The sequence below is a fragment of the Podarcis gaigeae genome (genome assembly GCF_964106915.1).
Source record: "Podarcis gaigeae genome assembly, chromosome: 9".
NCBI lineage: Eukaryota > Metazoa > Chordata > Lepidosauria > Squamata > Lacertidae > Podarcis > Podarcis gaigeae.
Window position 1 is genome coordinate 21,346,973 of NC_139685.1, and position 16,359 is coordinate 21,363,331.

Here is a 16,359-nt window from a genome sequence, read left to right on the forward strand (position 1 = left end):
CCTCCTATCAGTTTCCACTGGCCAATCACGTCACACTCATTTAACCCTTTCCTTATGACCCACCTAGGAGGCAAGCGCCACAGTGAGGTATGAGCCAAATGTGGACTATTACAACTGTGCTTTTCCATGAAAAGTTTCTTCTTCTTCTGCATTATGCACCTGAGTGAGCTTACTTTCTGTATTGGAACACGCCCTGAAGCAGCCTAAAAAGAAACTATTTTTAAAAACTGAGATGTTGGGTATTTATTGTCTGAGAACTGCTCTCTATTTCACTTTGCTCACATAATGTACTTATAAGCAGTAGGTTGCATTTAAGGACTTGGGATAATGAGGCAGTTTTAATAATCACTCTCTCCAGTTCCTTTCATTTATGACATCTGTTTAATGTGGTTGACCTAAAGTGTCCATGGTGAATTACGACCAAATGATTTGTTGTCTTTGCCTTGCTTCAAATTAGCCTGTGTAAAAAGTTGCAGTGCTGCTAATTGGATAAATCTTGACTATGTTCTTCATAGAAGATGCATTTGAAAAGCATTTGATTGTGCCTTCAGGGACTAGGCATAAAGCTGGCACAAAATTGTTTGGTTCAAGATTCCAATCTGTTTTTATTTCTTAAGGTATCTGTGCCATTTGTGTTATTTCAGCAATGTAAGTCAATGACTCTGTGCTGCTAATTAAATGCCAACTATTTTTTTAAAAAGAAAAATTGCAAAATACAGACACATTAAATACACTGGATATTAAATAAGCATACAAAGGATATCTAAGTCAAAACCTTCACCACCTTTGTTAGTACACAAAGTAGTTTTTCAGGTATAGGATCTAAAGTCCTGGGCTACATGTGCTGAATATTGACTTGTATGAAGAGCAGGTACAATTTACCCCATGACATGCCAGAGGCAGCTTATCATAATCTGTTTTGGGTTCAACAATAGTTTCCTTTCCAAATTGGTATTTGGGAAGCACAAGTCCAAATTTACCTTTTGTGCATAGAATAGTTTGCATGCCATTGGTCATTCCTGACCAAAATGTTCTTTCAAAGAGCAGGCTTTGACTTAAAGGTAAAGGGACCCCTGACCATTTATGACCAGTCATGGCCGACTCGGGTTGCGGCCCTCATCTCGCTTTATTGGCCGAGGGAGCCGGCGTACAGCTTCCAGGTCATGTGGCCACCATGACTAAGCCGCTTCTGGCGAACCAGAGCAGCGCATGGAAACACTGTTTACCTTCCCACCAGAGCGGTACCTATTTATCTACTTGCACTGGCGTGCTTTCGAACTGCTAGGTTGGCAGGAGCAGGGATCGAGCAACGGGAGCTCACCCCGTTGCGGGGATTCGAACCGCCAACCTTCTGATCGGCAAGTCCTAGGCTCTGTGGTTTAACCCACCGTGCCACCCGCGTCCCTAGGCTTTGACTTAGATCACAAATATTTCAATTTTAGAGGTCAAGTGCATAATCCGATTGCACAATTTTGTTAGCATTGAGAAATCTATTAAAAAATATGAGGACCAAATAGTGACTACTACTGCTGCTTCTTTTCTTTGCCCTTCAGTTGAAAACTAGAGTTGTTAGAAATGTTAACAGGATCACCAAGTTGCTTAGAAAGAATACTCAGATAGATATGGAGACATGTTACGAAATTCACTGAATTAATCCGTGTGTGTGTTTGTGTGTGTGTGTTTGTAGTGGTATACATATATTTTGTGGTAAGAACTTTTTCTAAAAGATTGCCATCTCTGCGATACAATAGAGATTTTTTTTTGTTTTGTTTTTGTACTAATTATGCCTGCTTCCTCAGCATTGCTAATTTTCGTACAAAGGCAGGTCAGACAGTAAGCCACAGGCAAATCATCTTTGCATAGTTCTCTGTCCTGGGGGAAGACAGATAATGTGGAGAGTTTCTTATTCTAATTAAACTTAATCAAAGTATGTTAGATTTGAATGAAAAAAATCGCAGCTAAAAATGGAAAGAGTATTAAATATTGGACTTCTGCTGTTTTCAGATTACTATCTTTGTCATTTGGAGGAGACTAGACTCTTGGCATCAAGTAATTTATTTAATGACTCTCCTAATCCCTGCCAGAAAACTACCTCACGAGTTTCACTTTATGGACAAACTACGCATAACTGATACAGACTCATTTGTTGAAGCTTGAGTCTTCCTCCCCAAATACATATAAAGCAATTACAAATTTTAGACAAAAGGTATGGGGTTGGCTTACAACAGAAAGATCCCAAGAACAAAAAAGAATTAGAATTGTTTATCTAAATATGATGGTGGGGGGCAAATGCCACTTTAATTTACAAATAGCAGATACCTGCAACCTAACAAATAAACCTGCGTGTTCTTCTCTTGAGCTTTCATTACATTAGTGGGGAAGCTCTGGCCCTAATAAGGCATGGCAGGCCTCTCCATTTGGCCCACAAGGCCTTTGGGGCAAGCCACGCCCACCTGCCCATCACCTGATGTCATATGGCAGGCATCCCCAAACCCCACCCTCCAGCTGTTTGGGGACTACAACTCCCATCATCCCTAGCTAACAGGACCATTGGTCAGGGATGATGGGAATTGTAGTTCCAAAAAATCTGGAGGGCCGAGTTTGGGGATGCCTGTCATATGATGTCAAACATGGGATTGGTAAAGCTGCAGTTTCAAAGGTATAATTGGGAATGCACTCTAAACCTTAGAATCTAATAGTACCACAATAGACCCATGGCTGCGAAGGAGATATTGGGAATGTGTGACTGTTTATTTGCACCTATGCATTTAATTCAATATTGTTTGAATTTAGTGCTTTACCCTGTTGTACCTTTTTTAGGATGGAAAGGCACCAGATTCATAGAGCACTGAATTCAAGCCACTGTGTATTAGCGGTTCAAATAATGTATTGGATATGGTCAGAGGGATAACTCCTGATATCTCAAACAACCCCTGAAAAATAGTAAATAATTGACTTGTGCTCACCCAACCGCTGCCGGCCCACCCCCACCTTGTTTGTAGTTCTTGTGAAACAACTCCTAACCCACAATAATACTACAACCAGACCTAACACGGACACTGGCACCAGAGCCTGCAATAAACCCAGATGCCAACTTTGCTGCCACATACACCCGGACAACACCATTACTGGCCCCAACAACATCACACATACCATCTCGGGACTATTTAATTGCTCATCGTCTAACATTGTGTATGCCATCAAATGCCAACAGTGTCCTTCAGCTCTCTATATTGGACAAACAGGCCAGACCTTACGCCAAAGAATAAACAGACATAAATCGGACATCAGGAATCACAAGACAGAGAAACCAGTAGGAGAACACTTCAATCTCCCAGGACATTCTATACAAGATCTCAAAGTAGCTGTTTTACTACAAAGGAATTTCAGAAATAGACTGGAAAGAGAAGCTGCTGAATTACAACTTATCACCAAACTTAAAACCATGGAGAAACCTGGCCTGAACAAAGACCTTGGATTCTTATCTCATTATACATGACAAAGCCATTTTTCACCTTTTCACCCCTTGCTTCTTCCTGTAAGACCTATTGCAGTCGTTAAGAGTCGTCAACAGGCTCATCACAGCTATCTGCCAATCACCCATTCCCACCAGCCTTCTGAGTAATACGCCTCCCCACCTTCTCACTATATAGAAGGGTCTGGAAACTTCTGTTTCAGTGTATCTGAAGAAGTGTGCATGCACACGAAAGCTCATACCAAGAACTGACTTAGTTGGTCTTTAAGGTGCTACTGGAAGGAATTTTTTTTGTTTTGACTATGGCAGACCAACACGGCTACCTATCTGTAACTTGTGAAACATGTCAAGCAGAAACCTACTCATCTGGCTTTTCATTTTGCCAGATATATGTGAAGCTCATTCATTTTCCTGCAGGAGAGAAGCAGAAGTTTCCACTTTGCGTGTTATACACAGGGAAGACAGCATGAATTGCATATTATCTGTTGGCGCTATTTTGTCACATTATTGCTACCCTAAAAAGCAATGGGTGGTATCCAACTAAACAAGGGTGCTTAGCAGTGCAGTGGAATTTCCTTATCCTCTCTTATACCCACACTGCACTGCGGAACCTGTAAATCTCTTCTGGAGGATTCCCCAATCCTCTGGGGCAGATTTACTCAGTGTGTAGAAAGAGGAAAGCCCTTGTATAAGTGGAACTGTTTAGTTGGCTACCACCGAATGTATCTGCACAAAGATACAGTGGTACCTTGGTTTACACATGCTTTAGGTTACATACGCTTCAGGTTACAGACTTTGCTAATCCAGAAATAGTACCTCGGGTTAAGAACTTTGCTTCAGAATGAGAACAGAAATCGTGCTCTGGCGGCGCGGCGGCAGCAGGAAGCCCCATTAGCTAAAGTGGTGCTTCAGGTTAAGAACGGACCTCCGGAACGAATTAAGTACTTAACCCGAGGTACCACTATAGTATCAAGTTTTGTGCATATAATCTTGCATACTTTCTTAGTCACAATGTGCATCTTAACTGTGACTTCTGTAGAGCTTTATCTCTCTCCACTGAATTCTAGATCAAGCCCCCATAGTGTTGTTATCAGCTGCAATCAGCAGCTTTACACTAATCATTTGTAATCACTAGTTTTTGCTCCTGATGATAAATATTCTTTTTTTTAAAAAAAAAAAATAATAATTCTGAATTACCCTGACCAACACTTTTATTTTCTTCCATTTTCTCCAGGAGTCACAACTGTGCTAACAATGACAACTTTAAGCATCAGTGCTCGAAATTCACTGCCCAAAGTAGCCTATGCCACAGCTATGGACTGGTTTATTGCTGTTTGTTATGCATTTGTATTCTCTGCCTTGATAGAATTTGCCACTGTAAATTACTTCACAAAAAGAGGATGGGCGTGGGATGGGAAAAGCGTAGTCAACGATAAGGTGAGTGATAAAGAAAGTGCTTAAAGTTCCTTCCAATTCTAAGAAATCAATTTAGTAGCATCTACAGCTGATAGCTTTCTATTACTGAAAAATAATTGAAGTCTTAAAACCAATATAAAGGCAGAGCAGATTGACGCAGGAGAGGAAAGGAAAAGTAGCTGACAGTTTGAGCACACACTTCAGCAGAAATTAAATTGTACATATGGAGTCTCCTCCATCTGCTTCATCTTGGAGAAACAAATATTGTCCCAAGGCTGCCTACAAATTAAACAATAGCCCATTTATCCAAAATAATCTTAGGCAGCATTTTATTATCTTCGTCAGTTTGTTGCGCAAAAATGAATGAGGCCAAAGCTACTTTCCTATGACGAACCTTAATCAGGATTAATGAAACCCCACACTTCATATTTCAGCCCCACATTTATGCTGTTATGTGAGAAACCTGGTACTTGCTGTTTTAGCTTAAACACTTCTCTGGTGTGTTTGGTTCTTTTTTATAAAAACAAATAAAAATAAATGTTATTTCTGAAAACTGCACCGAGAGAGGTTTTTTGCCCTGAAAACCTGCATAAAAATATCAAAATAATTAGTTCACATTGGAGCTAGTTTCAAACCAGTTAGTGGTAGAAAGTCAGCAATTTTACTCTTACTTTACTCCATTTTAATCTGCAAAGCTGCATTAAACCCTACTTAAGAGCCCTGCTCCAGTTCCCCATTTGGAACCTTTCACTTCACCACAGAAAATAGAGATCTTCTTCATGGGGGCTATTTTTCCCTGTGCGACGCAAATAAATTACGTATTTATTATAGTTGTTTACCACACTTCCTCCCAAGAAGCTAGGGCAATGTAATGTGGATATTCTGTGGGGCAGAGATAGGGGCCTATGGTCATCCTTTTCTTCAACTCTCAGAGCTGAGGCAGGACTTTGCCCAAGATGTTCTAATCACCACACCAACCAGGTAAAGGGTGTGTGTTTGTTGTTGTTGTTTTGCCAACTTGTTGCTCAACCTGCTAGTTTGCTACATACATGTCTCATGTGAAAGTAGAATTTACATGTAGATTAAATTTGCAGGCTTAAGGAATCCGATTGTACTGAACATCAGAGAAGTTCTAAGATTAGGAACATCACAGAGGTCTTCTGGGTATGTCCCATAATACTCATGGATGACAAAAGATGGAAATTGGAAATCTTCATTGGATATTTTGGAAGATATATTAGCATTTAAAGCAGCAACTATTGGAGGCAATAGATATTTTTTATTGGGGATGGTTTCCTCACTTCAGCCCTACATAGCCTTATGTTTGAGCATAAGCACTAGCTCACTAAAATCTTTTTTTTGGGGGGGGAGATTCTGAAGTTTCCAAAGGGACACTGGAACATTATGAGAACATATGTTATTGACTGTGCAGTCAGATTCCTTGCAACATCTGTCTCCCTCCTAAGCCTATTGGGATTTTGCATCACTTATACAAGGCATCATTTTCTATTCTGTCCTGTATTTGTCAGTGGCAACTCGCTGATTTTCTCAATTGATTCTGTAGATGTGTATTATTTGTGTGTTGGGGAGAAGAGAAGGATTGGAAAGATTACCAAGAGGCTTGCTGAATCTAGGCACACATTGCAGCCGATGTGGGAATTACACATGCTCCACATTATTAGAGCAAACACCTGAGATTAGAGTTGCTATGTATCAACAAGACCCGAAGGTATGCTAAGGTAGTCTAAGAAGGCAGGTGAAATTTGGATGTATCCCCACTCAGCTATACATTTGCACAGAGGAAAGACAAATGTATGCATTGGGCAAGATTTTCAGAGGAAAACAACTACCAGGAAAACAACTACCAGACTTTTAGAAGGCGGCCCTGTTTAGGGAAGCTTTTAATGTTTAATAGATTATTGTATTTTAATATTCTGTTGGAAGCCACCCAGAGTGGCTGGCAAAACCCAGCCAGATGGGCAGGATATAAATAAATTATTATTATTATTATTATTATTATTATTATTATTATTATTATTATTATTATTATTATTAGTGTGCCTGTGCAATGCTGCAGTGTATACATGCCCCTGAAAGGGAGCTTACAGTATTTCATACAACCAGGGGGAGGGGGAGGACTCAAGCAAGGGTAAGTAAAACTACTAGCCAGCCAAGTACCATGATTGGGTAATCAAATGCCTTTTTTGTTCCCCCACAGAAAAAAGAAAAGGCATCGGTTATTAAGAAAAACAACGCCTATGCAGTGGCAGTTGCCAATTATGCACCAAATATCACAAAGGACTCTGTTCTCCCGACAATCTCCAAGAGCGCTACCACAACAGAACCCAACAAAGCCAAGCCGGAAGCCAAGCCACAGGAAGCAAAGAAAACCTTCAACAGTGTTAGTAAAATCGACAGGATGTCGAGAATAGTTTTTCCAGTCTTATTTGGTACTTTCAATCTAGTGTACTGGGCAACATATCTAAACAGGGAGCCTGTCTTACATGGGTTTTAGGAGCAAACCTTAACTTTATGCTGAGGGCGTATAACATCATTATAATCAGATTGTTTTCCTATGTACAGTACGACTAATAACTGCTAACCCGTGAACCGAGATGTACAGAATGTATATAGGTATCATGTCCATTTATCTCCAAAGGAGGTGCACAGAGTTTATTCATGGGATCTGTAAACAGATGGCACCCATGGCGAATATAGCCCGCTCTCCTATCCGTGTGAGTTCTCCTAAACTGGTATTCAAATAATGCTGAATTATATCCATACAACCGCATATGGTCCTACATAACTATTTAGTAACACTATTTTTTTAATTTAAAGTTTAAGATATTTTTCTATAAAATGACTGATTCTACTTTAATGCAAAGAAACTATCATTTAAAAGAGAAGGGTTTTTTTATAAGAAGTAACCTTAATTTCTTACGGTAGCAGTGCCCATGTAAATATTACAGGTGTGTGGTGAGCTCAAGTATTCTCTTATTCGCAACCATTATGAATGCAAGATATATGTAAAGGCTATTGGAATGTCAGGGTTAAGCACGTCTTTACTTTTGAGTCAAGCGCTGAAGTTGCTGATTAACAGTTAGATCTGCGGTATGGTCAGCACTCTGCTCCTGAGGCAAAAGGATTGGGTGCTTGGGCGGGTCTCACAAGAAAAGAAAAGTTTCCAGCCTAGCCCCAAAGCTGGATTCCTATCAATCATTGTAGCAAAAGTGTTTTTTTCTTTCTTTGTGTCCAGTGCTAAAGTGTTTTATAAAAGCAGTTGTGCAATGTGGGGGGGGGGAGGGATATCGGGGGCAAGGGAATTGATGCTGAGCCAACCTCTCCATGCCACACTGTGGTAGAAGTTGACAACATACTTTTTAAAAAATAAAAAAGTGATGATACACCAAAGTAATCAACACAAACCTGCTTGCTCCTAGTGAAAAACATTGGCCAATATTCATTCAGTCCTTAATAGTTCTTCTAGCTGTTAACAGTTCCCTGATTTGGGCCCAGGAGGGGTGGGTCATATGGCTCTTTTTCAATATGAAAAAAAGAATCATATGGGGGGAAAACATGATTAGGGGCTGTGTTAATTAATAACAATGACTTCATACATTATTTTTTTGGCTAATCACAGATGTTTTCTGTGGTGAGCTTTGCAGGCACTTCCTTACATAGCATTGCATGGGCTGTTTTGGCTCTGATATATTCAGGTAGATATAGCAAGAAAGGGATGCTTGTCTGGCAAGTGGTACAGAACAATCAAAGTAGGATATTTCTTTTTTTGCTGCAGTTGCACAGAGAAGCAGAACTTACTCCCAAATAAACATTCAGGGTCAGGGGTGTAAATAGTGCACAGTAAGGTGAGATCAGGTATTAGAGTTGTTGTTTTGTAATTCGTTGATATGCAGAAGGAGAGCTATTCTCCTAAATAAATGGTAAACTCTGGATCTTTCGGATGTGCAGTCCTAGGGCTGGTTCAAATGTTACTACACTTGGTTGCTGTGCAGTTGACTACTTGCAGCTGAATGTACAAATGGAATCCATTGATTCAAAGCTTGCCCACCTACATGCAGAAGCTGTCTTCTGCTCATGGAGGGGCTGTTTGGCACCATGCTCCAGAGTGTCGTATGAGAAAAGCAAAACTGAACCCAAATACACTCTTCCATTTGTGCAAGCTCTTGTAGTAGCGGAAACGTGAAAGCTGCTATAAAACCTACCTGTTGATAGCACTAGGAAAATAACTGCAAACATTTGCAGGTCAACACAAGTGAGAGCTTATCTGCACTTACCTTTCTTCCACTGCTGTTTGTTGCACTCAGCTTTAAAGAGTGGATTTATGCTCCGGGGTGGTGGAAAAGAGCTCTCAGACATGAAACTTTAAAGCATGGATCTGTCCCTGGAAAGGGTGGAGCAAAAGTTGTGTGGATAAGCCCTGGCTGTTTTAATTCTGCTTGTGGGTCTTTGGATTTGATCTGTTTGTTTGAGGCGATAGTGAGAAATGTTATAGCTGTGTTTTATATCGGCAGTGACCATGCATTCACAAAGGCAAGTCATTCATCCAGATGTGCTCCCACAAAAAAATCCAGGGACCCAATACAGATGGGAACATGTTTTTTTGCAAATGGTTCAATTTGCTCTTTGAAATCTCGCAAAGAGCAACATTCCAGATTCTTAGCTGTAGATTTACAAGGTTACCTAGTAACATATTGCACATAGTAGCCATTCACGAGACAATTTTAAGTATTAATCCCGTCTTGTGAATTGAAACTTTTATAAATTAAAGAGAGAGAGAGAAAAGCCAAATGTCCAGGAAAAAAAAAGCTTTCAGTTACTCTTCAGGGTTTAAGCATATTAGTAATATAAAACTTCTGTGTACAACTTTTCTGAAGTACAGTTTCCATGAAATCTGCCTTAAAAGGTTAACTTTGTCTATCCATAGCAGCCACTGGAAACCGTTCTTTGGGATTTCGTTTTCATGAGGGGGTCCTCATGATTAAAGATTATTGCTGCTTTTGTAAATTGAAAGCTTACACTTTGCTGGCATAAATTTACAATGACTTTATATATTAGAAATAATTTTGCTAAGAGGAGGTCTTTTTTTTTTTAAGAAAAGAAAATCCAGTGCATCATCAGTACTTAAATGCAAACGGAAACAAAACTGGAGCCTCTGTTTGCAAATTTTGTATAATATTTAATATTGATCCATTAACTATTTCTCATGAAACCTTTGCAAATATTCCTTATACCCCCAAAAAGGCCCTGTAAATCATACTACCATAAATAATTGTGTACTGTATTTAGATTTTAATAATACATTTGGCCAGTCAAAGGTATTTTGATTCACGTACATATTAGCAGTTATTAGTTGACCTTAAAAAAAAGATCCACCTTTCTGATGGTGGCTTTATAGTAGAAGCATATGTAGTCGTATAGTGTCATTTATTGCAGTTTTGTACAGTACTTGAGTATAGTGCATAACTAGATATTGCAAAGTTTAACAACACTGTTTAAATATTTCTAAAACAATTTTAAATTACCTTAAGAAGTGGAAACACACATGCACAAAATCAAACAATATTTCCATTTGCTGTTTTATTTTCTGTATTGTTTCATTTTCCTTTAATGTGGTTATGGTCTTTACTCTGCATGAGAAATATTGATGGCAAGGTCACAAATGCATTTTATTGGTTAGAACATTGAGGTAAAATAGATCTTCTGAGATTAATAGTTCAATCCTTTACATGTAAACTCAGAAGTAACCCCACTGAGTTCAGCAGGACTTACTCCAAAGGTGACCATGTGTAGGGTTGCAGCCAAAATCAGGTAAGATACTTAACACAATGAGAATAGCTTGAAAGAATAGAACATTACCTTCCCCATAATGTATACATTTGATCCCCTCTAATCAATTCATCCTCTTCAGTAACAGTAGTTGGGGGAAATGAGCACTTTATTTGAAACATTAAAATAGAAAAAAATCCTTATTTTCATACCTATTTATATATAACGTAGATCTGTGTAGTACAGAAATGTGTGATAAAGTTGTGCAAGTTTTGAAGGCAAGCAATAAAAAAAAAGTTATTCATGGTACAGTTATACATATCTTTTAAAAAATGTTTTATTTGTAAAATATAAATATACCCTTTGATGCTACATTTTCCAGGTACAAATAAATATATAAATATGTACATATGTAAAGCACTTGTAAATACTAGTTATATAGACAATTTTATTCAATTTTATCTTTGATTTTGGCAAAGGGCTCTGACAGCATGACTTTAAAGCAAGGCCCATCTCATCAGTTCTTGTCCTGTTTAAACATTACATTCTTGGGAGAATTCTCAATCTGTATTAATATCGGGCATATACAAGCCCACTGCTGCTCGTCAGGGGAAGAAAATAACTACCATATTTTGTTGGCTGTGACACCTCTCTTTTTTGGCTACCCAACTCAGATTCACTCCAAGGGTGGACCAGGTGGTTAGAGACACAATTTACCCAAGTAATATGAAAACAGTCCAGTTCGTTTGTTGCTTTTTTCCCACTACAAAGAGCACAGGAGATCCAGAGTTTGTGGTCAGTGGGTTGTGAGAGCACCCAGGAATGTAATAATTGGAGCTTTGTTGCTGGTGTGCGGTGTGCAAGCTCTTTTATTGCCAAATGCTACGTGCTTTCAGTCTCATTAATTACCATGGGAGCTGACAGCTCTCAGTACCGCATAGGACTGGGCCTTGAAATAAGAAGGCCAATGACTATATTTTACATCATGTAATCTAGGTGGACAGCTGAGATGTTTTTCTCTTAAACAGTATAAAATCAGAACTTTGTCTTCTAGTAATTGGCAGAGGGATGAGTTTAGCATTGGTTACTCAGTAAGGCACATGTTCTTAAGGGACAGTAGACCCATAAAGAACCTACAGAATCAAGGAGGTCCCTCCTGTTCTTCCTTTGGATCAGTGCTAATATATGTGCAAAAATTCAATTCCTATTTATGGATAACTGTTCGTTTTGTAAATTCAGTCTGCACCAAGGGACCGATCTTCGCCCTGCTGCAGTTGTCAGAACTGTTGGAAGCCAAAGCTAGGAATGTTGACTTAAACAGAACTATTTAATACAGTCTGTCATATGTCTGAACACTTAGTATACAACCCTATGCACGCTTAGCTGGAACTGTAAGCCCATTTGAACATCATGGAACTTATTTCCAAGAAAACATGCATTAAAAAAATTGAGCTAAATGTGAATGTTTATTGCAAACATTTATTATTTACTTAAGGCATTCACACACCACCTATTCATTACCATTTCTAAACAGGACACAGTATTTAAAAACAAACCAGACAGAGAATAAAACCATGAACATCCACCATTAAATAGAACATAAATTCAAATATCACATTTAAAAGCTTCCTAGAATTAGGAAGTCTTTGTCATGCACCTAAAGTTCAGCAAGGAGAGGGCCCTTTAATCTAAGTTGGGAGGGAGTTGGGCCCACAACAATGAATGCACAGCTTCTAGTAGTTACAAGCTGTGATTCTGAGCCATGAGGGACCACCAACAGAGACTCTCCCCAAGATCCCTGTGATTGGGCATCATCTGGTCCTTAAGATATCCTGGACCCAAGTTGTTAAGGGCCTTGTAAATTCGAGCCTGGAACCTGGCCTGGTAACACACGGGCAGCCAGTGCAGTAGTATGTCCCCATCAGTGGAAGTAGTTTACATCCACACTAATAATAATAATAAACACCGTAGAATATTAGTAGATTCACTGCAAAGGCACAAACCATAGCTTTGCTTATACCCAGGGGTCAGCAAACTTTTTCAGCAGGGGGCCGGTCCACTGTCCCTCAGACCTTGTGGGGGGCCGGACTATGGGGGGGAATGAACGAATTCCTATGCCCCACAAATAACCCAGAGATGCATTTTAAATAAAAGGACACATTCTACTCATGTAAAAACACGCTGAGTCCCGGAACATCCACGGGCTGGATTTAGAAGGTGATTGGGCCCCCGGGCCTTAGTTTGCCTACCCATCCTTATACCCATCCCATTCCTACTTAAGTAGATGAGGCGGTAATTGTTATGTTGTTTTTAGCAAAAGCATACCTCACGGAAAAATTAATGCCTCCAAATTCAACAATAATACCCTGATTCTCAAGTTATGGGTAGCTGTAGTGGTGGCCCAGTGCTGGCTACAACTACAGAGCTACAGCTATGTCCTTCACACAGCAAATGATATCAGTCCATCCGGTGCTGATGCTTGTGAACTGTGACTGCATTCTAATAGGATATAGATGAGGACAGTTGCACTCATGTGGATGGCACTGTGTCCAGCACTTTCTGAATGTATGTTAAGTAGTAATTTTGGTGGTTATATCACTAGCTCCTAGCTAATTAGTTCTCTCCCCTCCCTTTGCAGCCATTCTCAAAAGCAGGAGAAAGATTATAATGCTTTTTTGGGGGGGGTTGTGTGTGGGGTTGTTGTTTTTTGAGAGAGAGAGAGAGTTGGAGATTGCATGATAGAACCATTGTTGCCTGTTGTATACTTCGTTTCATTTTGATCGCTATCGTCTCGATCCAACAAGTTTTTCCATATTTTCGAAACACCAAAAGAAACCTGTGAACAGAGATGGTAGCAGGCGAATATGTACACTTAGTATGCAATGAAAGTAATATTAGCTCACCTTCAGGTGTGAGGTGGTGAATATCCTATCATCTGCTTCCAGCCTTAGTAGTTTTCTGTGATAAAACTCTCTTCTATATCTGGCAGTGCCACACGGATCAGTTTCAACTGACCATGACCATGCTGGGTCAGGGCCCCCTCCCCCAAAAAAACTTTGTTCTGGCACAGGGATCATAATGGCTTTTTCTGACTGCTGCTAGGTTCGCTTGTTTGCATGTGTAGCAATGCATAGGATCTAGTCTGCCTCCTAGTTTTTCAAATGAAAATGATTTTAATTATTTTCTACCCATTGTCATTATTTTCTGGTTATTATTTTAAAATGATTAGCGGTAACAATTTTAAGTGGCCTCTGTTTAATTGAGTGTGAAATTCAAGTTTTCAATAAACACACTGTTAAATAGACGTAGTGTTTATTTTCCTTGGCAGCCTTTTATCTTCCCCCAGTATTTAGCCTAAAGTTTCAACCCTATACAGAAAAAAGTAAGTCTCCTAGATCAGGCATGGGCAAACTCGGCCCTCCAGATGTTTTGGGACTACAACTCCCATCAACCCTAGCTAACAAGACCAGTGGTCAGGGATGATGGGAATTGTAGTCTCAAAAACATCTGGAGGGCTGAGTTTGCCTCTGCCTACTCCTAGATCCAAAGGTTAGGGACTTTAGATGGGCAATATGTCGTAGTAGCAATGACCAGTCCCTCTGTGTTGTTGTCCATCAGTAGTTAATCTCCTTGCATTTGTGCCTAGTAATCCAAAGAACTAATGCAATATGGGTGCTTGTATTGCTCTGATTATGAGGCAAACACAATGAGCTGGTGGTGGTTTGTCTTTGCCACAGTAGCGTTGATAGTTGTTGCAACGACTGCTAGGCCCCGTGTGTTTCCAAACCTGTGTCTGGTTTGCTAGGCTGAGCTTCCTGCACTGCTGAGGAATCGTATCAGCACAGCTGGACGCTGACATTTACAACTGGGTACAAAATTATTCTGTATTGGCAATTGGATCAGAGGCTCCAACGAAGGAATTAAGAATGACTTCAGTGGGCGCATTACACTGCATAGCACTAAGTCACAAAGACTATGGTAAGTGTTAGCAGGCAGTTGAAAATATTATTAGCCACTTATAAAGGTAAGGAACTGCCTTATGTTGAGTAATCAAAACCATTATTATCTACACAGACTTGGCAGAAGCCCTCCAGGGTTTCACCTTACCTGGAGTCGTCTGGGATTGAGCCTGGAACCTTAGAGGTGCTCTAACACTGATCTCCTGTTTTATTTTCTGTTTTCAGAGGATTCCTTGAACAGGTGCTCAGTGTCAATTCTTCTTGTGCAAACTGCACACTTTTAGGATTGCATCCAAAATGCTAGTCTAGATATAAAGCCTTGTTTGTATGTGCAGGCCATCTTTGCTGAATTGGTACACAATTGTGAGTTGGATCAGAGTGTAAGGGGGGGGGAGGGGAGAAGGAAAAACGTGAGAGTTAGTATAGGGAAGCTTTAATGGCAGAATCTGAAAATGTAGGTGATCTAGGAGTTACAGAGAGCTAGGATAGTGTTCAGTAGATTGACCATCAAGGAAGAGACTGATTTGTGTGTTTTTCTGAGCACATAAAAAGAAGTACAATGTGGTCCTTGGGTTTATTTAGAGTGGATAGAAAGTGAACCTATTTTGTGTCCTGTCTCATTATGCTTTAGCTAGGCACATAATTTAATTCCTTAATGCAATGTATGGTACATATTATAATTTTTATTGGGTGCAATCTTTTTCTGATAACAGAAAGAGAAAGTGAAAATGCTGCAGCTGCTACAACTTTAGCTTGTTTGCAGTTAAGCTTTCTCCCCTGGAACTTCTATTTCATTTTTACCAGATCAAATATTAAGTCCAAATCTGGGGAAAGAAGTCAAACTCACAAGACAAGCTATACTAAAATTAAATAAAAAATCCTAATGCACCTGCTGCAATTTTAGAATTCAGCAGGCTCCTAACTTCTCTCAGGTTGCATGAAATTTTGCCTTGTGCAGAGAGAATTTTAGTTATTATTTGGGGGGCAAATGTCCTGTTCAACACTTAAATAAAATTGGCTTGGTGGGTTTGTGGTGCTCCTCTGCTAGTTAAAAAAATGCAACCCCCTGCAGCAAAAGAGTAGTGGCAGTTCTACTTGTTGAATTTTGCATCTGTGTTGAAAAGATTGCAGGGAGAAATTGCTGGATGTGGTGGTACATTTGGTGAGAACTTTGCATGGATTTCATTAGGTTCAACTATATTGATCAATAGCAAATGAAACTTAATTTAAATTTAAATAGCTGGTCAAAGGCTAGAGTTAGCAGTTCTTGATGCAAAGTGGTCACTGTGTCTTCAACATCTGTATGGCAATTAAAATCTTGTCTGGAACAGCTGCTGCTGTGATGATTGCAGAATCCACTATTCTGAATCATAGTTCTGCAGCGATGTCATCAATTCAGGACTTTGGGGCCGACATCCAGTGTCCAACTCAGCAGAATTATTAGAAGGGCCTCAAAGAGCAGCAGGGCTGGTGAACAACATTTTGAAGTGACCCCCATCAAGTCCAGAATCTAACATTGCCTAATTGCACTACACACACATAGACACAGACACACACCGTCTTCACATTGTTAAATGAGTACACCTAAATGTACACCTCAAAATGTAAGGTGTTATTGCGGAAAATAAATATCTGAAAATATGTGTTCTATATAGGTATGCTTGTTAGAGCAGAGACTGGCTACAGCTGTCCCTGCTGAGTGTTCCCTGGGTGAGAGACCCA

At 39.7% G+C, this 16,359-nt stretch overlaps 1 protein-coding gene across 4 annotated transcripts in view; it reads left to right on the plus strand.

The window, feature by feature from the left end:
* GABRA2 (gamma-aminobutyric acid type A receptor subunit alpha2) overlaps positions 1-10,000 on the plus strand; it is a 69,483-nt gene extending 59,483 nt beyond the window's left edge. For all 4 annotated transcript variants that reach the window (XM_083755035.1, XM_083755036.1, XM_083755037.1 and 1 more), the window contains 2 exons: positions 4,710-4,912; positions 7,110-10,000. In XM_083755035.1, the coding sequence (XP_083611161.1) occupies positions 4,710-4,912; positions 7,110-7,406 (500 nt within the window). In that variant the 3' untranslated portion in view covers positions 7,407-10,000. The remainder of the gene's footprint in view (positions 1-4,709; positions 4,913-7,109) is intronic.
* The last annotated feature ends 6,359 nt before the right edge of the window (positions 10,001-16,359 follow it).